The 25707-nt window shown below is 50.3% G+C and overlaps 2 protein-coding genes across 2 annotated transcripts in view; one reads left to right on the top strand and one right to left on the bottom strand.

Annotated features, from left to right (window-relative positions):
* HDAC1 (histone deacetylase 1) overlaps nt 1-15568 on the top strand; it is a 32147-nt gene extending 16579 nt beyond the window's left edge. Inside the window, exons 4-14 of the mRNA XM_084873097.1 lie at nt 7716-7790; nt 9674-9812; nt 10271-10412; nt 11416-11508; nt 12578-12686; nt 12769-12909; nt 13410-13518; nt 13612-13742; nt 13958-14110; nt 14638-14686; nt 14953-15568. Of these exons, the coding sequence (XP_084729223.1) occupies nt 7716-7790; nt 9674-9812; nt 10271-10412; nt 11416-11508; nt 12578-12686; nt 12769-12909; nt 13410-13518; nt 13612-13742; nt 13958-14110; nt 14638-14686; nt 14953-14980 (1169 nt within the window). The 3' untranslated portion in view covers nt 14981-15568. The remainder of the gene's footprint in view (nt 1-7715; nt 7791-9673; nt 9813-10270; nt 10413-11415; nt 11509-12577; nt 12687-12768; nt 12910-13409; nt 13519-13611; nt 13743-13957; nt 14111-14637; nt 14687-14952) is intronic.
* A 362-nt stretch (nt 15569-15930) lies between these two features.
* MARCKSL1 (MARCKS like 1) lies at nt 15931-18249 on the bottom strand. The gene is made up of 2 exons (XM_084874377.1): nt 17957-18249; nt 15931-17173 (listed from the first exon to the last, which is right to left on the bottom strand). The coding sequence occupies exons 1-2, from the start codon at nt 18041-18043 to the stop codon at nt 16661-16663; spliced, it is 600 nt and encodes a 199-aa protein (XP_084730503.1). The 5' UTR covers nt 18044-18249; the 3' UTR covers nt 15931-16660.
* Nucleotides 18250-25707: the final 7458 nt, after the last annotated feature.

Genomic DNA, 25707 nt, shown 5'->3' with positions numbered 1-25707 from the left:
ATAGGTAACCACCTGCTTAGCTCTTGCTGCTTTTAATATTCTCTCTTTGTCCTTTGCTCTTGGAATCTTAATTATGATTTGTCTTGGTGTGGTCCTCTTTGGATTCCTCTTATTTGGAGTTCTGTGTGCTTCCTGGACTTGTAAGTCCAATTCTTTCCCCAGGTGGGGGAAGTTTTCTGTCACTATTTCTTTCAGTATGTTTTCGATATCTTGCTCTCTCTCATCTTCTGGGACCCCCATGATTCTGATGTTGGATCGTTTGAAGTTGTCCCAGAGGTTTCTTACATTATCTTCAATTTTCTGGATTCTCTTGCCTTCTAGCTTCTGCAGAGGAGTATCTTCTGGCTCTTTATGTTCCAAATCTTTGACTTGATTCTTGCGATCTTCTATTCTGTTTTTAGGACTCTGTAGAATATTTTTTATTTCAGACAATGTATTCTTTATTTCTTGTTGATCCCTTAGCATTTCTTGTTGATCCCTTTTCATATCCTCATAGGTCTCATTTATTTTATCGGCCTTTTCTAGGAGTCTCTTGAAAAACCCTATAAGTGTGGTTTTGAACTCTATATCCAGTCGCTTTTTGTCCTCCATTTCTTTCGTTTGTGATCTATTTGGTTTAGGCATTTTCGCAGGCAGCTTTCCTGATGGGGGCGGAGTTTCAGGGTGGAGCCTACAGCCTTGGCTTCCGTCAGCCCCGCCCTATGCGACTCCTGAGACTCAGGGTCCTTCAGTACTTGTTGCAAGCGCCTCTGAGAGAAAGGTGCCCTCGATTTTCGCCTGCTACCAAACAGTGTAAGCTCTCCCGCAATGGGCCCGAAACTGGGGTTCAGTTCAGTTGGAAGTGGAGTTGGAGGTGGCGTTCAGAGCAGTCTGGAGCCTGTCTCCTTCCCGCCAGGGCAGTCCTATGGCACAGCCGGCCGGCCCTTCTCTGCGCGCTGTGTGCGCGCCTCTGGGACCTCCTTTCGCTGCTTCCCCGGGTCCCGCCTTACAGCCCAGCTCCCTCTGTGTGAGCCTGGGTCCCCGGGGTCTGGCCTAGAACGGGGGTTCAGAGCAGTTGGGGGCCCAGCACAGTCGGAGTGTTTATCTCCTTCCCGCTAGGGAACGCCCGCCAGGCACTCGGCCTCCCTCCTCTCCGGCTCCGTCCTCTCCACGCGCGCGCCGCGTGTCTCCGTACCTTGGGCTTTTACAGCTCCTCCGCGCTTCCTTCTGGTTTTCTCCTTGCTTCTCGTTGTAGAATTTCCAGTCAGTTGACTTTCCTGTAGTTCTGGGTAATGTCCATTTTATATTTTAGTTGTATTTTATTGAAATTGTTGCGTGCTGCTGCGGCTAGGTGCCTACCCGAGCAGCCATCTTGGATTCTCTCTGTTGTTCATAATTTTTATCTTTGTTTACTTTTTCTTCTGAAAGAACCCCCTTCAGCAATTCATATAATTCTGGTTTGGTAGTGATGAACTCCTTTAGCTTTTTTTTATTAGTGAAGCTCTTTATCTGACCTTCGATTCTGAGTGATAGCTTTGCTGGATAGATTATCTTTGGCTGTAGGTTCTTACTATTCATCACCTTGAATATTTCTTGCCATTCCCTTCTGGCCTGCATGGTTTCTGTTGAGAAGTCAGCTGACAATCGTATGGGTGCTCCTTTATAGGTAACTACCTTCTTTGCTCTTGCTTCTTTTAATATTCTCTCTTTGTCTTTTGCTCTTGGAATTTTAATTATGAGGTGTCTTGGTGTGGTCCTCTTTGGATTCCTTTTGTTTGGAGTTCTGTGCGCTTCCTGGACTTGTAAGTCTAATTCTTTCACCAGGTGGGGGAAGTTTTCTGTCACTATTTCTTTCACTATGTTTTCGATATCTTGCTCTCTCTCATCTTCTGGGACCCCATAATTCTGATGTTGGTTCGCTTGAAGTTGTCCCAGAGGTTTCTTACATTATTTTCAATTTTCTGGATTCTCTTGCCTTCTAGCTTCTGCAGAGGAGTGTCTTCTGGCTCTTTATGTTCCAAATCTTTGACTTGATTCTTGCGATCTTCCCTTCTGTTTTTAGGACTCTGTAAAATATGTTTTATTTCAGACAATGTATTCTTTATTTCTTGTTGATCCCTTATCATTTCTTGTTGATCCCTTATCATTTCTTGTTGATTCCTTATCATTTCTTGTTGATTCCTTATTAATTCTAGTTGATCTCTTTTCATATCCTCATAGGTCTTATCCATCTTTTCTAGGAAATTCTTGAAAAACCTTATAAGCGTAGATTTGAACTCTATATCCAGACGCTTTTTGTCCTCCATTTCTTTCGTTTGTGATCTATTTTGTTGTCGCATTTCGCAGTTATAGATGGGACGGGGTTTCAGGGTGGAGCCTGCAGCTTTGGCTTCCGTCAGCCCCGCCCTATGCGGGTCCTTCAGTGCTCGCTGCCGATTTTCGCCTGCTGCCAAACAGTCTATGCTCTCCCCCAATGAGCCCGGTATTGGGGTTCAGTTCAGTTGGAAGTGGTGTTCAGAGCAGTCTGGAGCCCCAGTCTCCTTCCGGCCAGGGCAATCCCGTGGCACAGCCGACCGTCCCTTCTCTGGGGGCAGTGTGCGCCGCCTCCAGGACCTCCTTTCGCCGCTTCCCCAGGTCCCGCCTTACAGCCCGGCTCCCTATGGCTGAGCCTGGGTCCCCGGGGTCTGGCCTAGAACCGGGGTTCAGAGCAGTCGGGGGCCCAGCACAGTCGGAGTTTTATCTCCTTTCCACTACGGAACGCCCGCCAGGCACTCCGCCTCCCCCTCCTCTCTGGCTCCGTCCTCTCCGTTTGCCGCATGTCTCCGTACCTTGGGCTTTTCCAGCTCCTCCGCGCCTCCTTCTGGTTTTCTCCTTGCTTCTCGCTGTAGAATTTCCAGTCAGTCAACCTTCCTGTAGTTCTGGGCAATGTCCGTTTTATATTTCAGTTGTATTTTATTGAAATTGTTGTGTGCGGCTGCGGCTAGGTGTTCACCTGGGCGCAGCCATCTTGGATCTCTGGATGATGTAATCTTTGAGTTGAGGTGATTCTTCCCTGGCCTCTTGGGACTTGAAACTCAGAACAGGTTCCATCTCAGGAGCAACACCCAATTTATAGGAATTATGGGGATTATTTAAGCTGTGGGGAAAAACATGTTCAAATTTGGGAGGAACTATCATACATGACTTTGCTCTTGTAATTTTAGAAATTTTCTCTGAATACCTAAGATCTCAGGAAAACAATGTAATAGCATTGTCCAGAGAGGTTTTCATAGTTTATGACAGCTTATTTTCAAATATCAGGAAATCTGTGGCACTTGTTTGTTGCTACTGGCCACAGGTAGTCTGAGTCGCAAGGCAGAAAGTTATTTATTCATTGCAATAATTGTGCAGGTAGTGATTACAGAACCACAGGGGCCTTCTTTGAAGCATTGAGTTTCACAGCTCTGGGAGCTGCTGCCCTCTAAGTGAAGTGTTTGCTCTGAATTAGCAGGGTCTTGTTTCCTTTAAACGTGAGACAAATTCATTCCTTTGGCTTTAGGGGTTTCCATTACCTGTTTAGACTAGTATTGAGGCTTCACTGTTAGTAGAGAGGGCTCTCGGAGAGAGAAGCAGCTTGATGTAGAGGCAAGAAAATGAGCCTTTTAAAAAAATATATATTTTTATTAATTTCCGAGAGGAAAGGAGAAGAAGAGAGAGATAGAAACATCAACGAAAGAGAATCATTGATCAGCTGCCTCTTGCACGCCCCTCCTGGGGTTCGAGCCCTCCACCAGAATGGAATCTAGGACTCTTTATATATATATTATTGATTTTTTTACAGAGAGAAAAGGAGAGGGATAGAGAGTTAGAAATATCGCTGCCTCCTGCACACCTCCCACCGGGGATGTGCCCGCAACCCAGGTACATGCCCTTGACCGGAATCAAACCCGGGACCCTTCAGTCCACAGGCCAAACTGGTTTTGGCGGAACCTAGGACTCTATTCCACAAGCTGACTCTATCCACTAAGCTAATCCATCTAGGGCAAGAAAGTTAGCTTTGATGCCTTGGTTTGAATCCCTGAGCTCTGCCACTTGGATATGTGTTCTTGAGTAAGTCTCCTAGCCTCTCTGAGCCTGTTTTTGTTTTTGTTCTGAGCCTGTTTGCCCTTCTTTAAAAAGAAGACAGTAGAGTCTCTCTTATAGTGGAGGTTGGGGATGGGTAAATTATTATTATTTTTTAAATATATATTTTATTGATTTTTTACAAAGAGGAAGAGAGGGATAGAGAGTTAGAAACATCGATGAGAGAATCATCGATCAGCTGCCTCTTGCTGGGGATGTGCCCACAACCGAGGTACGTGCCCTTGATTGGGAATCGAACCTGGGACCTTTCAGTCCGCAGGTTGAAGCTCTATCCACTGAGCCAAACTGGTTTCGGGCAGGGGTGAGTAAATTAGATAATGTATTCAAAGTACCAACTACCGTGTTTTTCCGAAAATAAAACATCCCCCGAAAATAAGACCTACTTACAGGTTTCCTTCTGAGTGAAATATAAGGCATCCCCCGAAAATAAGGCCCTCCTAAGCTCTGTCTCAGAATGCTATTGCTAAACATGAGAGATTTGGTCCACTGATTCTGAAAGAAATGGAGTCACAAGAAATTCACCAGGAAATTCAGGAATTGGATTGTTATGATGATGTTCCAGAAGATGATGACATGATTGTCATTGAATAAATGAGTAAATTCTTTTTAAAAATATATATATTTTATTGATTTTATACAGAGAGGAAGGGAGGGAGATAGAGAGTATGAAACATCGATGAGAGAGAGTCATCGATCAGCCGCCTCCTGCACACCCCCCACCGGGGATATGCCCGGAACCAAGGCACATTCCCTCAACCGGAATTGAACCTAGGACCTTTCAGTCCCCAAGCCGACGCTCTGTCCATTGAGCCAAACCTGTCCCAGCTAAATGAGTAAATTCTTGATACTGTAGGATTCATAGTTTGTCTGGTTTGTGTTGACAACTATCGTACTACCGTACCGTATAGAGGTAATAAATTTCCTTTATTTTCATTTAACAATAAATGTGTAGCGTATTCTTCTTCATGGAAAAATAAGACATCCTCTGAAAATAAAACCTAGCGCATCTTTGGGAGCAAAAATTAATATAAGACACTGTCTTATTTTTGGGGAAACAGGGTAGTATCACTTAAAACTTTTGTTATTTTCAAATCTGTCAAGGCTGCCTGACCAGTGGCTCAGGGTGGAGTGTTGACCTATGAACCAGGAGGTCACAATTCCATTCCTGGTCAGGGCACATGCCCAAGTTGCAGGCTCGATCCCCAATGTTGAGTGTTCAGGAAGCAGCTGATCAATGATTCTCTCTCATCATTGATGTTTCTGTCACTTACTTCCTCTCCCTTTCTCTCTGAAATCAATAAATATATTTTAAATTTGTCAAAGCAGACAAAAATATTAGGCCCTCCAAAGTGCACGAATTTGGCTCTGGCTCACAGTTTTTTCAATTTTCCTGAAACCGCACTCTAAATTTGTGCATTCAAAAATTAAGCATAGGATTTTTTTCTCATTGAAGATGAGAAGTAGGAAGGATAAGGTTCAAAGAACCTTATTGACTTGATTCATAGGATTATAGAGAGATATCATTTACTACAGTCCTTTATGACTGAGGTATCTACAAATATATCAGATATGTAAGAACTGAGCTCTCTTTAAAATATTTACTAACACTTTACCTAGGAAATTATACCTGAAATGAATTATTATTTTCTTATATCTAAAACTCCCATTTCCTCCAAGGATGCTCTACATCCCGAATGGGCATGCAAGCAAGATGTTGGAAACCTAGGCAAGCCAAACCCACTGCAGGAGGAAGCAGCCAGAGGGAGAGATTGGTTGCCATGGATAAATATCCTGGCCCAGGGACCAAAGTTCCTATTGACACAGCTTCCCAGTGTTTACGGGGGAAGCTGAGGAGAGAGCCACCCACTGTGCACCCCCTTATGCAGGCCACGCTTTCCCCAAGCACTTGTCTTGGCAGGGCACCAGATCAGAGCATCCTTCATGTTTAGGGCAGTGCCAGAGTTGATAACTCTTACAGTTATTGCAAACGTGGAGCTTCAGCTGTGTCTCAAGAGGTTACCACAGCCGAAACCGGTTTGGCTCAGTGGATAGAGCACATGTGTCAAACACAAGGCCCGCGGGCCAAATCCAGCCCGCCAGGCCTTGCAATGTGGCCCGCACCGCGCTGTCATCACTGCACTCCGCTGTCAGTTTATGACATTGTCAGTTTATGACTGTTCAGTAAAGAATTCGGCCCGCGATTTAGGCTGGATTTTAGATTTTGGCCCCTTCTCTGATTGAGTTCGACACCCCTAGGATAGAGCGTCGGTCTGCGGATTGAAGGGTCCTAGGTTCGATTCTGGTCAAGGGCATGTACATTGGTTGTGGGCACATCCCCGGCAGGGGGTGTGCAGGAGGCAGCTGGTCGATGTTTCTCTCTCATTGACGTTTCTAGCTCTCTATCCCTCTTCCTTCCTCTCTATGGAAAATGAATAAAATATATTTAAAAAAAAAAAAAAAAAAAAGAGGTTACCACAATCCAAGCTGGGCTCTCCTCCCCTCCTTATCTTAGGGGTCCTCCTCCCTCATCTAATTTGGGAACTACTGTTGATAACAGTGGGTGAGTAATGGAAAGGCAAGGGCGAGAGAATAGGCTGTAGTCCTACCCCTGCCTCAATTCTTATATATCATTGGTATCTCAGCAGTTTCCTTTTCTGTGAGAAGACACTTGGAGCCTTAAGGTTCCTCTCTTGCTCTGTGAGTCTACAACCTTCAGGTGTGCTTCCTTTCCTGTCCTTTTCATTTGCATTATGGTTTGCATGTGTTTATCATTATGTGTTAGTTTGTACTTTTACCCCTTTAGGCCTGAAATAACTTTACCCCAGTTGCCACTTGCGGGTGTAGTAGAAAGAGCACTGGACTGTGGGATTCAAGACACCTGGACTCTGATTCTGGTTCTTGCCATTGCTTGGTTGTATAATCTTGGGCAAGCCACTTCTGCGTATCTCTTTGGTGGGGTTGATATCTGTCTTGTCTAGCTCATGGGATTGTTATGAGGATCAGAGGAGACTGTGTATGTGAAATTACTGGGGAAAAGCCAGAGTATGTTTTCATAGGCTTTTAGGACAGGCAGGCCAATACTTGAAACTGTCTCTGCCATTTACTAGCAGTTCATCTCTCTGAGCCTGTTTCCCCATTCATAAAATGGGACCAAATTTTACCTCATATGTTTGTGTGAGGATAGATCATATCAGGTTTTGAAAGCATTTAGCATAGTGTCTGGCATGTTGCTAAATGTTCGGTGAATTCCTTGTTGGTCAGCCGGAGTGAGGTACAGTAGCAAAGCCGTGCTGGAAGAGGCTAAATTTTTCTCCTGCATGTAATGAATCAACATTTCCCAAGCACTTACTTGCGAAATGTTTCCTTATTTAAGATTTCTGTTCATCTTCTCAACAATGGGGTAAGGTGGGATATCATTATGACTTGTTATAGATAAGAGCCAAAGCTCAAATAAATTAAATTATTTGACCCACTTACACAGCCAGTAAGTAGTAGAGCCTGGACTAGAACCCAAGCTTTCTGAATTCAAATTCTGTTTTTCTATCAGCTCATAAATATATAAATAAAAACTAAAGGAAATTGTGGAAACTAACCTTTCACTTATGTCTTTCAAGTCAACGTTGGTGAAGACTGTCCGGTATTTGATGGCCTGTTTGAGTTCTGTCAGTTATCTACCGGTGGCTCTGTGGGTAAGGATCATACCTCTCTCCTTGAGGGCTGTGCTGGGTTGTAATAATGAGGTCTGTCTTTTAGGTCACTGTCCCAGTAGGCTGATCTGTGACCATATGAAATGTTAATATGGTTTTGTTTGTTTGTTAATCCTCACTCAAGGATACCTTTTTTATTTCTTCTAGAGAGAGTGGAAGGGGGAGGAAAAAAGGGAGGAGCGAAACATATTGATTGGTTTTCTCCTATGTGCATTCCTCCTGGGGCTATGGATCAAAACTGTAATCCAAATACATACCCTTAACGGGGAATCAAACCTGAGACCCTTCTGTCTGTGGCCCAACACTCCAACCACTGAGGCATACCAGCCAGGGTGGTCCTATGGGTTCTTAGGCCTTCCAACTGTCCTTCTGGTTCAGTCCTAGCCCAGGATCATTCTCTTGATATTGTACTGACAGGTGTCCTTGACTGCTCTCTCCTACCAAGAGATCTTATATACAGGAATTCCCTGCTGATTTTATGGGATTGTTGAGAAGCTATACATAAAAGCAATTTGTAAACTGCTTATTGCTGTAAAATGGGAAGTGTCATCATTTGTGTTGTACAAAAAAAGCATGGTAATTATCTTTGAGGTCAGAAATATGCTCTAAATATTGCCCATTTTCATTAGTAGCTTTTAGATTAACTTTAGAATTATTCTAATCCTTTTTCTTATGCCTGTTGTTTTCTCTTCTCCCCTCTCCCTTCCACTACCCAGTGTAATCTCAGGAAACAAAGAATTCACAGGGGGGAAAATTGCCCACAATCACACTGTCAATGAATAACCATTGTTACCATTTTAGAGTTTGTACATCATTCTTTTTTCTGTGTATATATATCTGGATATAATATATATACATCTATATAATGCAAAACTATATACTATACAATTTTGTCTCCATTTTTTACCTAATCTTTAAAGTTTCTCTGTAGTAGATACAGCATGATTTTTATTGGCTACATGATTATCCCATGTTTTGGAACTACTTCAGTTGATTCAGTTGGTTGCCTCTTGTTGGATCATTTGGATTGTTTCCTGTTATTTCTATTAAAATTACACTTTAAACGCCACAAATGTACTAGAACACTTGAGTGTATATTTCTCTCACTTCTTGGACCTATTTGTATTTTTTTTTTTTTAAATATATTTTATTGATTTTGTACAGAGAGGAAGGGAGAGAGATAGAGAGTTAGAAACATCGATGAGAGAGAGTCATCGATCAGGTGCCTCTTGCACACCCCCTACTGGGGATGTGCCCGCAACCAACGTACATGCCCTTGTACGAACCCGGGACTCTTCAGTCCCCAAGCCGACGCTCTATCCATTGAGCCAAACCGGTCTCGGCCCTATTTGTATTTTGAGCCTCTGTTACTTTTGGCATCTTCACTGTGAACCATGGTAAGAATTAACATTATATTGCAGTCCAGGTTGTGTGTATACACACACTCAACTCACTCAAAAACCCTTTCTCACCTTGAAATCAGTTTTCCAGAATAGCAGTTACCTTTACTGTTATTCTGATATTTTTATTCTACTCTATTTCATTTAAGTACATATATATATATATATATATATATATATATATATATATATATATATATATATATATTGGTCATGACCCACTAAACCAATTTTAAGGCATACTAAAGGGTTTATCACCTTCCATTTAGAAAACAGTTTTTTTAGAGTAATATCGTATTTACTGCCTGATGGAATGGGATAGGTTGTGAGGGAGAAGACTGGCTTATATATTGTATGATACAGCTGTGAATAGGCAGGTCCTACCTCTCACTGGTTCCTTGGGCTTCTTGTGGGGAGGGGAGAGTGGTTTGGTAATAAGCTTATGTTCTCTCTTCCCACACCCAGCAAGTGCTGTGAAACTTAATAAGCAGCAGACGGACATCGCTGTGAATTGGGCTGGGGGCCTGCACCATGCAAAGAAGTCTGAGGCATCTGGCTTCTGTTACGTCAATGATATCGTCTTGGCCATCCTGGAACTGCTAAAGTATGCCTGTCTGGCTTTTTTTTCGGAGAAGCACCTTAGGCCAGGTTCCCACTTACCTTTCCCTCTGGGCTTGCCTCCCTAGTTTGCTTTTCTTAGCAGTGTGTTGGCTAGGATGTGTTCAGTGAGTGTCTCTGGCCATTCTCTCCTTGACGGGGTCTTGATTTGATCTGAGCCCTCGGCAAGATCAGGGGCAGGCGCTGCTCAGATCCTGCCTCCAGAATGTCCCTGTGTGGCTGGAGTTGACCCTGGCTGTAGAGTAGGAAGATCGGACTTGGTCAGCTTGGTCAGGCCTCTGGAGACACCCTGCCACACTTCCACCTTCCTTCAGCCAGTTTCCACATCTCTGGTGCTTAGAGATACCTGAGGGAGGCAGCCAGCTCGGTAAGCTGGGACCTGGCGCCCTTGGTGCATCCCACTCAGAAAGAGCCCCCAGATTCCTAACCCCTTTTTAATCCTAGGTATCACCAGAGGGTGCTGTATATTGACATTGATATTCACCATGGCGATGGCGTGGAAGAGGCCTTCTATACCACAGACCGGGTCATGACTGTGTCCTTTCATAAATATGGAGAATACTTCCCAGGAACTGGGGATCTACGGGTGAGAACTACTTTCAGGGGCCAGTCAACTCACCTTCAGCTGCCAGCTCTCACTCTCTTATCTCAAGTCACCAAAACCACTTCCTGCCTCTTCTGCCTTTCAGAACACCATTCTCCAGCCCAAGATACCTGCCTATAGTCTCCTTTCCTCCCTTATTCTGGAGGGAAAAGGGGTGCCTGACTCATGCACTTTGTTCCTGGCCACAGCTAAATCGAATTACACTATTCCTATGTGGCTTGAATTTTAGGCTAGATACACCAGGTTCTCTGCCATGGGCTAGGATTGGGACCCTATGAACCATCTCGGGAAAAATTTTTAGGTCACTTACCTTTTGATCATCTGACTAAAAGCTATGGACTCTATCCCCAGAAAAGTACATAAAATTTTGCATCGAATATTGAATAGTAAATAGACCCTTCTGCCTAAATGAATCCATCCATAGACTTCTAAGAATCCTTGGAAGCTAATTCATTGAACTGTTGTTATTAACATGAATACTGTGAAATCAGCCATTTTGTCATGCCAGTTACCTTAGGTGAAAAAAGTGGTGCTAATTCAATTGTTTGATATGATGAACATTATGGTAACTGAGTACTACTTTGAACTCTTTTTTTCCTCCTTTGGGTCTCCACCATGTATCCCGAGAGAGAGGGTGGGTGGATAGAGGAGTGAGCAGTAAAGCTCTCTGGAGAGAAAAGGGTTGTGGCAGGTAGGTATTCTGTGACCCAGTTACCAGGCAGCTCTAGCCCAACCCAAAGGCAGAGGTCTTTGTGCTGTGGGATAGGGTATTTAATCTCTGGTCCCATAAACAATTCCCGGTTTGGGTACCGGCTCAGGGGTGTGTTATGAGCCTGTACTAAAATCTATGAGCTAGATTTGCCAGAGATACTAACCACAGTGTCTCTGGCCCACCTCATGGGCCCCGCTTGCCTCTTTGAACCAGCCCCCATCCTTGAACTTCTAGCTTCATTTTTCAGTTTTATTTTAATGTCCCCTTGATTAGGATATTGGGGCTGGCAAAGGCAAGTATTATGCTGTTAACTACCCGCTTCGAGATGGGATTGATGACGAGTCCTATGAGGCCATTTTCAAGCCGGTAAGTGGTTTATCCACCACCTGGGTTACAAATGGGATTGGTCTAAGAAGGGGTAGCAATATTTCAGGGATCTTTCCCCACTGAGAGGCTAGCTGGGAGATGTGCTTCAACCCTGGATTGCATGCTACGTGCTCAGTTCCAGAAACAGAATTCATTCTAATAGTTGTTGATGCCTTCTGTGATTCAGGCCCTCGGTTAAATACAAGAATACCTAAGTCATGATCTATGGCCTTGAAGACCTCACAATCTAGAATTTGGGAGGCAGGCATATAACTTAAGTGTGTAGTCAGTACTGTTTTTGAGGGATGAACCCGAGGAGTGAGAGGCAGTCTGCTGCCTGGGCTGGGGGAAGGGTAGTCCAGTGGTTTCACAGAGGTGGTGACATTTAAGCTAGACTTTGAAAAATGAGTTACCTATGTAAAGAAGGACGTGGGGGCCGGGTGGGAGGGGTGGCATTCAACAGAGGGAACAGTGGTGCCAATATGTAGCTGTATGTAGGCCACTGTGATATGTGGGAAGAGTCTCTAAGGATGTAGAAAATGTATGTTGGGGTCAGTATTTCAGAGGGAGCCTTGAATGTCATGCTGACAAATAAATCCTCACTTGCCAGCAGCAGGGAACCATTAATAGTAACCTAATAAAGTCAGCAAACACCAAATGTGTTTGTAGTAAGGGCGGGCAGCAATAGAAGCCTGGGTTATGTCTGTCCTCAGTAATGGTTCCTTACAATATCGGGCACAAAGTCTATAGAACCAGGTGAGTAGAGCAGATGCACCTAAGGGTCAGAAAGCCTTCCTGGAGGAAGTCTCAGGTAGTGAAAGAAGGGCTTGGAGTTGATAAAGAAGCCATTCTAAGTTCAGTGTTAGTAGAACTAGGAGGCTTTTGGAGATCCTATCAGATTAGAAAACAAATCCAAAGTGGGAAAACCAGAAGCCCGGGCTGATACTTCCTTACCTACCACCCAGCATATGGAGAGTGGAAGGTACAGAAGAAAGTGCTGCACCCACTCTTTTTAGCCTAGAACACAGCTTTTCTTGAGGCTGGTGGTGACCAGGATCTTGTCCTTTAGGTCATATCCAAAGTAATGGAGATGTTTCAACCCAGTGCAGTCGTCTTACAGTGTGGCTCTGACTCCCTGTCTGGGGATCGGTTAGGTTGTTTCAATCTGACCATCAAAGGTGAGACCAGGTAGCATAGGCCTGGGTGGGCAGGGTCCTGCTAGGTGCTCCTGTAACCCAGCACCACCTTCTTCCTCCAAAGGGCATGCCAAGTGCGTGGAATTTGTGAAGAGCTTTAACCTGCCTATGCTGATGCTGGGAGGAGGTGGCTACACCATTCGTAATGTTGCCCGATGCTGGACGTACGAAACAGCTGTCGCCCTAGACACAGAGATTCCTAATGGTAATAGCTGCAAGGCCAGGTTGGGCTGGGTAGAGCTGGAGCTCACGTGTCCTCAAGTTCACAAGTTTCCCTTTGACTGAATGTTAGTCATTCTCTTGTGTTTGTCAGACCATAGTCATTAATTTTTCCTGAGTCCTTTTTTACCCTGTTCCCTCTCCCTTTTTTGATCTGAACAAAATTACCACGTTATTTGTAGCTTTGAATTTCTCTATATGGTTACTGGGGTAGCAAGTAAACGAGTGCTCCCAATAATGAGTATTGCCTAAATTTTTCTAAACCAAGGGCTTGGGCCTTCTCATAGAGACACATACACACACACCCTCCACTGGTGTGGACATTGCAGAGATTGAAAAGATGGAAGTACTATAGATATGCCTCTCACCCTATTTTGGAAGCATTCTTCTCTTTGATAGTTGGGCTTATAGGTCCAGATAAACCCATAATTGGGGTCCCTTGGTTTGGCCAAGTCTCATGACTCTCTTATCTGCTACCCCAATTAGAGCTTCCATACAACGACTACTTTGAATACTTTGGGCCAGATTTCAAACTTCACATCAGTCCTTCCAATATGACTAACCAGAACACAAACGAGTACCTGGAGAAGATCAAGTGAGTATATCCCAGACACCTCTTGATTAAACATTCCAGGCTGTGGTTTGTCCCTAACTAGAACCCAGCCACCCTCTCTACCATTGGCCATAGACAGCGACTGTTTGAGAACCTGCGAATGCTGCCCCATGCACCTGGGGTCCAAATGCAGGCGATTCCTGAGGACGCCATTCCAGAGGAGAGTGGTGATGAGGAGGAGGAAGACCCTGACAAGCGCATCTCGAGTAAGACCCCGACCCAGGGTCCTGTACTTCCCTGAGTAGGCAACTCTGACTTCCTTCCACTGTTCTCGGTTTCCATTTCCCCCCAAGCTACCCACCTGTTGGGAAACCCAAGTTCAGTGCCTGTAGGAGCAACTGGGGAACCTGAGTGTCTCTCAGAGGACACTCATGAGGAAGCGTGGGCACTCCTGCTCTCAGTGTTCTCCATTGCTTCCCAGTCTGTTCCTCTGACAAACGAATTGCCTGTGAGGAAGAGTTCTCTGATTCTGATGAGGAGGGAGAAGGTGGTCGCAAGAACTCTTCCAACTTCAAAAAAGCCAAGAGAGTCAAAACTGAGGATGAAAAAGAGAAAGACCCAGAAGAGAAGAAAGGTGTGTATGGGTTGGGCAAAGATTTGGGTCCTGAGCCCCAGTCCTGGAGGATGATGGATCTATGTAGGGCATTGGGAGGAGGGAGCAGACTTGGGCCCTGCCAGCTCCTGTGGGATCTTCCTCGGCTCCTTGGCCCTTTCAGTGGCTCCCAGAAGTGGCCAGGCTTACAAAGGAATGAAACTCAATTCATCTCCGCCGGATTAGAGCCCTGCCAGGCTCCAAAGCCAGGGACATGCCTGGGCTCCCTGTGGTCAGGAGTGTGGCCCTCACATACCACCCAAGCCCTTTTCCTGGCACTTCACCCCTGTTTCCCAGGGGGCTGCCTCCTCCCACCAGGTTCAGGCTCCAGCAGGTTGGGAAACCGGTCAGACCTGTTTGTTCTCAACAGGGCTCGCTGGGTAGACTTGGGATGGGCTTTTCTTTTTTATGTCCAGTGCCCTGTAGTGTGGGGAAGAGGGTTTTGGGTAAGTGAAGATCCTGTCTTTCCAGAGGGGCTCTTTGGCCATCCCTGTACTTTTATGTTTCAGAAGTCACAGAGGAGGAGAAAACCAAGGAGGACAAGCAAGAAGCCAAAGGGTGAGGAAGGAGCTGTCAGCCATCCCCCTGGCATTAGTGCACCAGCCCCTTTGTCCCACTACACTGAGAGGGAAGGCACAGGGACAGCTGGTCCAGCTTACAAAGGCCTCTTTCAGGGACCAGTCTCTGCAGTTCTAGGCAGAGCTAGGAAGCCCCAGCCCTCAGCAGTCACCTGGGCAGCGGGTCCTGTGAAAGTAAGTCATTGTACCCACACTTCAAGGCCTCTGGGGTGGGTTATCTCATACCAGTCTCTATTCTCTCCACAGGGTTAAAGAGGAGGTCAAATTGGCCTGAGCAGTCCTCTCCAGTTCTGGCTTCTTGCAAAGTGCCCGACCTTTTTCCTGTAACCCCTCAGATTTTATATTTTCTATTTCTGTGTATTTATATAAAAATATATTAAATATAAATATCCCCAGGGACTAGACAGGAACCAGGGCCGTGAGCCCAGGGCACACGTGCTGGGTGAGCTTTTCTATTAGCTGCCCTGCCATCCTACCCCAATTCTTAATTTTGAACCATAAAGGGTGCCAGTTCTGGGTGGAAGGGATTCGATTCCCTTAAACATCCATAGGACAAAATTCCAAAATGCCAAATTTCTGCATAGTGGCTTTGGAAAGGTGCCCATATTGAGCATTCTAGGAATGGCTGGGTCTTCAGGAACCCCTGTTCTTTACAGGCGCCTTAAGGTAACCTCAGCCACATTAGATTGGTTCTGTTCTACCTTCCCACTGGCCCCCAGTGAGTTTCAGTTAAACTCACTATCTGACCTCTGACCCCCCCGTTCTGCAGGTGGGAATTGGTAGTTTCCCTTTTGAGATACTATTTTCGGGGACTTTTTGTGTGTGTGTGAGAACCTTTGTAATAAAATGGTACATTTCTATACCCTCCTGAGCTCACCTAGCAGTATCCCTGGGTTGCTATTTATTCTACTTCCCTGCCTTCCTGGAGTCCATGAAAATCTGGGCAACACCCCAACAATAAAAGAACCCCACAAACTTACCCGTCTTCATCCCTCCCTCAAGGTCTGAGGCTAACCAATCCTTTTTAAATTTTAATTTTGGAGAGGAATGTGGGGGGAGAGAAAAACATTGATCCGGTTGCCCCTGGCATGCACCCCAATATGATACTTACAACTTTTTGGTATACTGGCCTACGTTCCAACCAACTGAGCCACACTGGCCAGGGCTGAGATTAACCAGTCTTCTCACCCTTCCCCCAGAAGACCACTCATTAAAAAGCACCACTAAAGGGACAACATTTATTCCTTTTCCAAATGTTACAGTAAAACCAGGTGGAAGAGAATGGTTTTAAAAGTTAGACAAAAAAAAAGTACAAATCTGGGATTTGGCCATTAAAAGTTATTTACAACAATGGGAGGGGGGAAAGGAAAAAAAAGTTGTTTCACATTACAGACCTCCTCCCACCCCAAAGCCTAATACTTGCTTACCAAGTCAAAAAAGAGACACAGTTGATTCACAAGCTGGAGGTTTGAACTTGAGTAAGACATTTATAAAAACCTAGACAGGGGCAGTGGCCTCCCCTAGCCCAGGTGCCACTAGGCACAGCACGAGACTAAAAACAGGGAAGGCTGGACACTCAGGGTTCAGGAGTGTAGGCACCCCACATCTGGCTCAGGGATTTGGGGAGTAAACAAAACCTACTTGGAAAAGAACTGGGGAGGAAAACCGCAATTGCCTTATGTAGGGGTGGGGACAGGGGCGGGAGCATTTCACATCACTAACCTAACTTGGGAAACTGCAAGGGACCATCTTCAACTGGCCTTAAGAGGAAGGCCAGGTGGATGATGGGAGAATCCACAGGAGGGAAGGAGGGAAGGGAACGTGGCTGGGAGGGGGCAGCAGCCCCTTCCTTTCTGGGCACAGGAAGGCAGCCAGGGCACCAGGTCCAGGCAGTGACCTCAAAAGGACAGCACAGTTTTTGCAGCTCCGAGATCACCCACCTGTCCCAACCCAGCTACTCATTCTGCTCGCTGGCAGGTGTAGGGCCGCTCTCTGGCCCCGAGGGAGTGGACAGCTCTGCGGCCTGGGGCCCTGCCTCCTCTTCCGTGTCTCCTCCCTTGGAGGCAGCGCTAGCCTCGGCCCCCTTGGCTTGGGGCTCCTGGCTCTCCGGGGTGGCGACAGCCTTCCCTTCCTGGGCAGCGCCTTCCTCACTGCAGGCACCGATCTCCCCCTGCTCCTGCTCCTCCTCTGTGGGTGAGGAGGCAGACGATTCTCCCCCACCCTCCTTCCGATTTCTCTTGAAGGAGAGGCCACTCAATTTGAAGGGCTTCTTGAAAGAGAATTTCTTCTTCTTCTTGGGGGTCTCCTTGGGGGGCACATCCCCCTTGGCCTCGGCTCCCTGGCTAGCGGGTGCTGGCTCAATGGCATCACCAGTGGCCCCGGCTGCCTCCTCTGTTCCGTTCACAGGGGGCGACTCCCCTTCACCCTTGGGGGATAAGTCTCCATTGCTTTTCACATGGCCATTCTCCTGCGGGGCAGAGGAGACAGCAGTCAGGGTCAGGACTCTACCCCCTCCAGCCCGCCGCTTCTCCCTTCCAGACAACGGGGCTCCAGCCTGAGTCTGACGGTGGCCTCACCCACCCGGGATCCCGTCAGACAGCTCCCTCCAGGCCGTTCGGCGCGCTGGGGCCGAGCGGAGGCCGCGGCCGGCAGGAGGCGCTGGGGTCCCCTGGCCCCCACCCACTTCCAGGGGCGCGCTCCCTTCCCGCAGACCCGCGGCGGCCCGGGCCGGGCGGGCTGGGGGCCGAGCTGCCGAGATTGGGCGGGAAGCCGCCCCGGGGCGCCGTCCTCCGCACCTGGACGGCCGTTCCCCGGCTTCCCGCTTTGTGCAAACGGTCCCCCACCCACCGCAGGCTCCCCCCTCCTCCCGACTACCCCCCGAAAAAAGGCGGTGGGCACCGAGGCTGGGCTGCGGCCGGAGTGCCGGAGCGGGACCCGCCCCGCGGGCCCGGGGCGCCCCCTTGGCGCGGCCCTTTGTTCCCCGCGCGGCGCTCGGGGCGGCCCGGGGGCAGCGCCGAGGGCCGGGCGGCGAACAAAGAAGGCAGCGGGGCTCGGCCGGCGCCCCCTCGCCGCCCCTCCCCTCCCCTCGCTTCGCCCGCGGGGGCTGCGGCGCCGAGAACAAAGGGACCGGGCGGGGGAGGGGGCTGCCGCGTGTCCCGGGCCGGACAAAGCGCGCGGCCCCGACTCGGGGCCCCGGAGGGGACTGGGTGCGAGGGGAAGGGGCCGGGGGGGCCGTGCCCAGCGCACCCACCTGTCCGTTGGCCTTGGCGGGGGAAGCGCCTGCTGCCTCCTCGGCGGTCACGTCGCCCCGGGGAGCCTTGGAGCTCTGGCTGCCCATGGTGCGGGGTCTGCTGGGGGCGCCGGAGCCGCCCCGGGCCCGCGCCGCAGGGGGTACCTCGGTGGGGTCGGCCTGGCCGGCGAAGGGGTGGGGCTCGCGCCTGAGGGGGAGGGGTGTCGGGGGAAACCGAGCTGCGCCCCCGCTCCGCCCGACCCGATGGCTGCGCCCGCCGCCGCTCCGCTCCGCGCCAGAAAGCCGCCCGCCGCCCGCCGAGCCGCCCCTATATATGGGCCCCGCGCCCGGGGCGTGGCCGGGCATTTAAATGAGCGCCCAATGGAGGGGCGGGGGCGGGCTCCTCGCCGCCCCACTAGTGCAGTGGGCGATGCTGGAGGTCTGTCCCCCCGGCCCACATGGCAGGGGGGTCTGAGGAGGAAAGGAGGGAGACGGGTTCCTGGGCGAGCTGGGCAGAGGGGCGCGCTGATGGAGGGAAGGGGAGAGAGCAAACGTTTCCTCCTCTCACGGCCCACCTCTCAGCACCTGGCGCAGCCCATGGCCTCGGTCCTGCCTGGCAGTCTCCCCCTAGAATCTTTCCAAGGCTCACATGCCTGGACGCATCACATGCTGGTGGTGAGGCATGCTCCAGAGAATGTGGTCATTGAAGCTGCAGGGCCCCTCGCTAGCATCTGCACCCCCGCAGGCCTGGAGACGGTGAGCGGTCCCACCCACTTCCCTGAGGGCCCGCTCCAGCCAGCCCGGGGGTCTGACCACATGTTGGCTCATTCTGGTCAGACCGGTGAGGCCCCGTTCCTCATCCCTCCTCTCGGTCCTCGGTGGCCCATCATGCTGAGCCCCCACAGACAAGCTCACTCTTGGCCCCTAATGCCCTCAGCTTGGACACCACGTAAGATGGTCCTGTGACCTTGACCGGCATCTTCATCTCCATTTGAAAGCTGAGGAGCCTGGGGCTCAGTCTGACTTGTCTGGTGCTCTCCCCTCCACACCTGCTCCCCTACATCAGGACTCCCCATGAAGCAGGCAGAGGTACCCCAGGAGGGGGTCAACAAACCATCCTGAAGAGGAGGGGTGGACCTCACCAAGGCTCCCTTCAGCCTGGACAGGCCACGGGAACCCCAGAGTCCTGGCTGGCCCCAGATGTGTGCATGTGCAGCTGCCTGGGGTGGAGGGGTTGTTGTCCTCTACAGCAGGAAGGGGATGGGAACTGGAGGAAGCAAAGTGCTACAAAAGCAAGGCCGTGTCCTGGACAGCTGGCTCAGCATGGTGTCCATCTTCCCTCCAACCCACAATGGGTAAGGCTTCCTGGGAGGACTGAGATCGTCGGGGATGGGCATAACCCCTCCACACACACACACACACACACACACACACACACACGAGAAATCAGGAACTCTAACCGCAGAGGGGGGTTGGGGGGCAGAGTGGGGGGGGAGCGATAGGCTGAGGTGGCTGCTACATTCAGCACTCACTCTTATATCCTCCATCCCCACCCCCAGCTGGATACCTAACACTCTCAGCTTCATTAGCACCCTCGCATGTCATAGTCCGGGACACTGAGGTTCAAAAAAGGAACGTGACGTGTCCAAGGGCACACAGCACACACCAGGAGCTGAGGGTAAGAAAGAGCCAAGCCGAAACCGGTTTGGCTCAGTGAATAGAGCATCGGTCTGTGGACTGAAAGGTCCCAGGTTCGATTCCGGTCAAAGGCATGTACATTGGTTGCGGGCACATCCCCAGTGTGGGGTGTGCAAGAGGCAGCTGGTCGATGTCTCTCTCTCATTGATGTTTCTAGCTCTCTCTCTCTCTCCCTTCCTCTCTGTACAAAATCAATAAAATATATTTAAAAAAGAAAAGAAAGAGCCAAGAGACCTGCTCAAACGGGCTGTAAGGAAACCCCTGGAAGAATTCTCTGTTGAGATCTAGGGCTGCTTGGTCAGGGTGGGAAGCAAGAAGAACTAGCTTTGGGATGGGGGCGGGGGCGCCATGCCCTGCTACAGCTCAGATGACAGTGACTTCTCTACCCACTGCTGACGGGATGGACTTAGTGACCTGCATCCCTGTGCTGGCCACAGTAGGGGTAGGGAACCCGCAGTGCTGCCTGGAGCTACGCACCTGAGCTGATAGGGCATAGCTGGAGGGCGTGGGTGAGCTGAGAAGTTGAGGTCAGAGGTTAAGAACAGATCCCAAGCCTCTTGGTTTCCAGGCACTGCCCTTCCGGGGATGAGAGGCAAATTGCTTGGATCATCCCAGGGGGAGAAAGGAGCGTCAGAGCTGAAGGACCCCGAGTCCCCAGATCCTCAGAGGGAGCCTGGTCCACAGGGGAGCCCCTGCCTTACCCACCAGACATTGCTGGAGGCTGCAGGGAGGGGGGTGCCCGGGAGCCCAATCCCTCGGCAAATCTAGGTCCCAGCAGAATCTGGCCTCTGGGGAAAGGAAGGGGTTTGGAGGATGCTGTAGGAGTGGGGGGGTGGGCACAGCAGCCCCCACGGCCTCCTCCGTCCACACTGCTGCTCCTTCCTCCCAGCTGCTGCCAGCCCAAACAATGTGTCCATTGTTCTGCGTCTCCAGGGGTCTGTGTGCAACTGTGTGTGTCTGTTTCTCTCTGCGTGTGACTGTGTACTGCTCTGTGTCTGTCTGTGTGTGAGAGACTTTGTGACTCCGTCTGTGTGTGCGACCAGTTGTGTACAGTGTGAGTCTGCATCCTTGTGCGGCTGTGTGTGTTTAGGGTGACTCTTGGTGACTCTGCGACGTTCTGGGCGTGTGCTTGTCTGACCTTGAGATTGCATGTTGCTGACTATTGTCTGACTGGGGCTGGGTGTGTACCTCTGAGTGTGTGTGGCTGTGCAGAGGATGTCTATGAGTGTGTGGACAAAAGAGCGAACCCTTCGTGTTCGCATGGGTGCTCATGGTGCTGGGTGTGCTTCCGTGGGGCCCTGAGGCTGAGGTGGCCAGAGTCTTTGAGGTGGGAACTTTGGCACCAGGAAGAGTGGCAGGAAAGGAGGAATGGGAAGCCAGGGTGACTCCAGGATCCATGGGGGAAGGGAAGCTGCAGAGACTAGAAACCCCGTGTTTCCGTACACACACACACACACACACACACACCCATCTGTTCCCAGCTCTCTGGTAAGGCTCAGCCCCCGGCCCTGGTCTGAGGCTCCTAGTCCCCGTGGACAGAAAGGAGTGAATGTCCCTGGCAGGAAGCCTGGGACCTCAGAGACATGCAGGTGGGGCTGAAGAGGGAGGCGGGCAGCAGAGAGCACGGATAAAGGAGGCTGGGGCATTTGGGGATCTCTGAGGGGGGCCCTGCGGTGGGGACCAGATCAGATGCCAGCTGAGGAGGGAGTGAGCACGACGCAGTCAGTGATGGAGGAAGGCCTGTTGCCGGGGGAAGACATCAGCAATGGCGAGGTCCGGCGGAGGCCTCGGGAACGGTGGCCTGGCACAGCTCAGGGGGGGTGTGGTGCGGGAAGGAGAGAGGCTCGTTCTCGGGCCAGCTGGGCAGAGGGGTGTTCCCAGCCCCAGGGCCTCCATCTCCTCCCGGGAACACCACCTGGACCCAGAGACCTTAGTTCTAGCCCCAGGTCTGCCTCTTCCTGCTCTGTGACTGGGAGCCAGGCCCCTCTGCTCTGGGGCCTCCGATTGCTTATCTGTAGAGTGAGAGGTTGGGCTCTGATTCAGACTCACAAAGACTGGAGTTCCTTCTGCTCTCTCTCACCAAGGCAGGGCGTCAGCTGTGAGTCACACGGGCCCTGCTCGCAGGGGTTTCCCACTGCGGGGAGGACAGGCGATGCCGTACGGGGAGAAGAAGGACCAGCGGGATCCTGGGCTCCTGGGCGGCATGGAGAGGGGGGATGGGGGTGGGCCGGGGATGGCGGAGAGCTTAGAGCAGGACAAAGGGAGAACAGCACACGGCTTGTGTGAGGATGAGGACGGAGGGAAAGGCCTAGTCCAGAGCAAAGGTCAGGAGCCAGGCTCCCTCGGAATGGGTGATGGGCTGGATAGAGGGGTTCAGTGGGGAGAAGGCAGTGATGAGATTGTTGCCCACATTTCTGTTCAGGGTGACAGCTGGCAAAGCGAAGTCTTTGAGACAAGGCATCGGAGGAAAAAAAGTAATTGTGAGGGGTTTACTGAATCTAGACTTGTTGAGTCTGAGGTGCCCAGAGGACCCTCGGGGAAATGACCAGGACACTTCGGCTCATAGACATGTGATCACAAAGGCCAGGCCCAGACTGACTAGAGACCAAACAGGGACAACAGACAGGAGGTTTTTAAAAGTGTTTGTTGTTTGTTTTTTTTAAAAAAAATATTTTATTGATTTTGTACAGAGAGGAAGGGAGATAGAGAGTTAGAAACATCGATGAGAGAGAGTCATCGATCAGCTGCCTCTTGCACACCCCCTACTGGGGATAGGCCCGCAACCAAGGTACATGCCCTTGACCGGAATCGAACCCAGGACCCTTCAGTCCCCAAGCCGACGCTCTATCCATTGAGCCAAACCGGTCCCAGCAGACAGTAGGTTTTAAGTCAGAACTGACCCCACAAAACCTGGGCCTCTGGTCACTGCTTTTAACAGCAGCCACACAACACATGAGGTCACCCAGAAAGTACCAGGGCAGGAAGGAGCACTGCCATTGGAGGGGCAGGCGCAGGCGGCCCCAGGAAGGAGCCTGGGAGGGAGCCAGCAGAGAGGGGGAGGGGAAACCCCAGAGCACAGAGTCACAGAGACCTTGAGCCACTGGGGAGATCTCTAAGGCGCTTAAGGGTTAACAAGGCAGGATCGACCAGCCCTGGTAATAACCAAAGCTGCCAGCACGGACTACATACTGCTTCCCATACATTATCTCCCACCAGTGAGATACGTAGCCTTTTGTTTCCGTTCACAGAGGAGGAAACCGAAGCCCGAGGAGAGTTTGTGTGAGCAGCAGGGAGGCAGTCAGGACCAGCAGAAAGTGGTTTTCAGGGTTCCGATGCTTTGGGTTTGGAGGAGCAATTAGATGTTGGCAGGGAGAGGGAAGGCAGTCACAGGCTGGCGGCCCCAGGGACGGGAGTCTGGCATCCTGGAGTGCGAGGAGGTTCTGACAAGGTGGTCAGGAGGGCCCAGGCCCGCAGCCTGGCCGCCAGTCACTTAGCCTTGAACCTGGGTCTAGATACCGAGGTCCTTCTGGGCCTTGATTGGAACCCACCATGCAACCAGTCACCCAATCACAGGGACAGGGATTCTTCCTTTCAGAACTTTAGGCAGCCCAGATCTTTATAACAAAATCATTAAACATTTTTTCAATTATAATTGACATACATTATTATATTAGTTTCAGTTATACACCCGTTATTAGACACAACTTAGTAAGTTACTAGACATAACTTACTAAGTGATCATCCCAATACGCCTTTCCCCTCCCTCTCCCCCGGTCTCTGTGTGTGTGGTGGGGGTGGCTGAGTAATGGTCAGGGCCCGGGCTGATTCTCCAGTAGCCAACAGGTGTGTAATCTCAATTCACCTCCCTATCTCCCCCAGGCTGGATGAGGTCACCAGAAATTCAATCCAGTTTTTCTGGGCTGCCCTGGACCTCTCCCTTCCACCTTCCCTCCCGTCTTCCCAACTTTCCGTTTCTTTTTAGATCCTGGGTGTCTTTGGGGAAGAGGTGGAATGTGGATTGCTTACAACTTTCCAGTCAAAATCCCCCCACTGAGGGGAAGTCCCTTTAAAAGGGAAACTAAAATTCTCTCCCAGACCAGTCCCCAGTCCCACCCTTTTCTCTCCACACTGCTCACCGCCTCTCCGTTCAGCCTCTTCCTCCAAGTGATCTGAACCCACGTTACTGTTATCTTCCAGCTTTGTGACCCTAACAGGACCCTCCCCACACTACCCTCACCGTGCCCACCCCAAAATGAGGCCACTGGGTGCCACTTCAGGTGTGGAAAGGGTTCAGTGAGTTGTGTTGAGCCAGTGGCAGTGGTGAAGAGCTGGCTCCATCATATCCTAGTTGTGTGGCTTTAGGCCCTCTCTGCGCCTCAGTTTTCTCATCTGTAAAATGGGAATAACAGTATCCATGTCTTAGGGTTACTGTGAGACACATGAGCTAGTACCAGCTGGTAAAGCCTGTAAAACCGAAACTCCTGAGGCAAGGAGCAGCCGGGAAGTTCAACCATGTTCATGGTTAGACTCGGGTTACGTGGCCTGCCAGGCAAAGGCCTGACACAAAGTTAGCACTCAGCAGGGTGCCCACTCCCTCCCTCTCCTCCCTCCCTGCCCTGGGGAGAGGAGACGAGGGTCTAGGACCACCCTGAGAAAACCTTGCAGTCTTTCCATCCACAATCCTCTGGGGCAGGGGGTGGAGGGACTGACCAGGCTGACCAGATACTGAGTTGTTCAGAGGGCTTTGTTTGGCTCAGAATTGTCCTTAAATGGTAAAGGAATTTGCCTCTCTCCAGAACCCTGAGGATTCTCTTCCTCTTGTCTTGCACCCCAAAGTGTCCCCCTGGGACCTCCTTTTAGTGACTTTTCCCAGAAAGACACACACTCTGGAGCCCCCCTGTCTGTCCCATCCCAGTCCATCCACAAATCCTCCTTCCCTTCTGTCTGCACCAGGGGCCCTGCATCCCTGAGGCCCTCCCCCTCTGCTCCAGGTTATGCCTCTGAGAGACTGAGCCCCTGGCCTCCTTTTCCTCCTTTTCTCCTCAGGCCACTGAACTTCAGACGTGCTGGGTTGTTAGCTCAGAGTGCTGAGCTTCTGCCACCTCCGGGCCTGTGGACATGCCATCCCGCCACCTAGAACGCCTCTCTCCACTTCTCTGCTTGCTCAGTTTCTACTTTCCTCTTAACACCCAGACCACACCTGTCCTGAGGACTGTCCGATTCCCCCGGAGGACGGGATGGCTCTCCCCACCATGTCCGCCATACCGCTGGGCTCAGGGTCCCCACTCAGCACTTCTCACATGTGTCTGCTCAGTGCTGGGAGTAGGAGGGCAGCCTCAGAGGTAAAGTTTGAGATGCTTATTAGAGTGGAGACATCAGGCCGCTGTTAACGGATCAACAAACCTGGACTTCAGAGGAGTTTTTTGGGGGCGGGTGAGGGGGTGTCCCAAATTTGAAGCCACAGGACTCGCCGGGATCCATAGAGAGGAGTGCTCCTGAGGTCAGGGCTGGGTCTCAGTCCTGGGCAGGACCTGGGAGAGTGTGTAAGGGGGAGACTGGGACAGGCTCCAGGCCTCGGAACGAATGGAGGGCTGGAGACCACTATCGCCTGCCAGCGTGAATCTGAGGCCCCAGGAGGACTCAAGGCCTGGAGGTGCCCTGAGGGGACCATGTCCTTCCTCTGCTTTGAACCTGCCCATGTCCCCCTACTTCCTTCTGGAGAATGTCTGACTCCCTACTTGGGCTTTCAAACTCTTTGAAGCAAAAATATTTTTTTTCTTTGTAGCTCCAAGTCCGGCTAGCTTCATTTTATCCACGTCCACTTGGCTGCCACTCTCACCCTTCCATCAGTGGGATGACCATTTCAGCCTACAAATCACCAGACCTTTCTCCATGCCGCCAATTCTGCCTGCATTGCATGCCGTGTGTGTGTGTGTGTGTGTGTGTGTGTGTGTGCTTTCCTTGATGCTCGCCCATCAAGATTCAGCTCAAGGGCCCCCTCCTGAAGGCTTTTCTGGGCCAGAAGACCCTCTGTGCCTCATGGAAACCAATGTCATGGTCCCCCCACCCCCGTG

This window comes from Pipistrellus hanaki (assembly GCF_964339955.1).
Source record: "Pipistrellus hanaki genome assembly, chromosome: 2".
In the NCBI taxonomy this organism is placed as follows: Eukaryota; Metazoa; Chordata; class Mammalia; order Chiroptera; family Vespertilionidae; genus Pipistrellus; species Pipistrellus hanaki.
Note: the sequence above shows the minus strand (reverse complement) of the source record. Positions and strands in the feature narration are given on the sequence as shown.

What these genes read in the sequence shown, in the direction of transcription:
- MARCKSL1 (XM_084874377.1), bottom strand. Translation starts at nt 18,043, where the DNA reads ATGGGCAGCCAGAGCTCCAAGGCTCCCCGGGGCGACGTGACCGCCGAG. An exon ending in CCGCCAAGGCCAACGGACAG is followed by an intron (nt 17,174 to 17,956) that starts GTGGGTGCGCTG and finishes TCTGCCCCGCAG; the next exon opens with GAGAATGGCCATGTGAAAAG.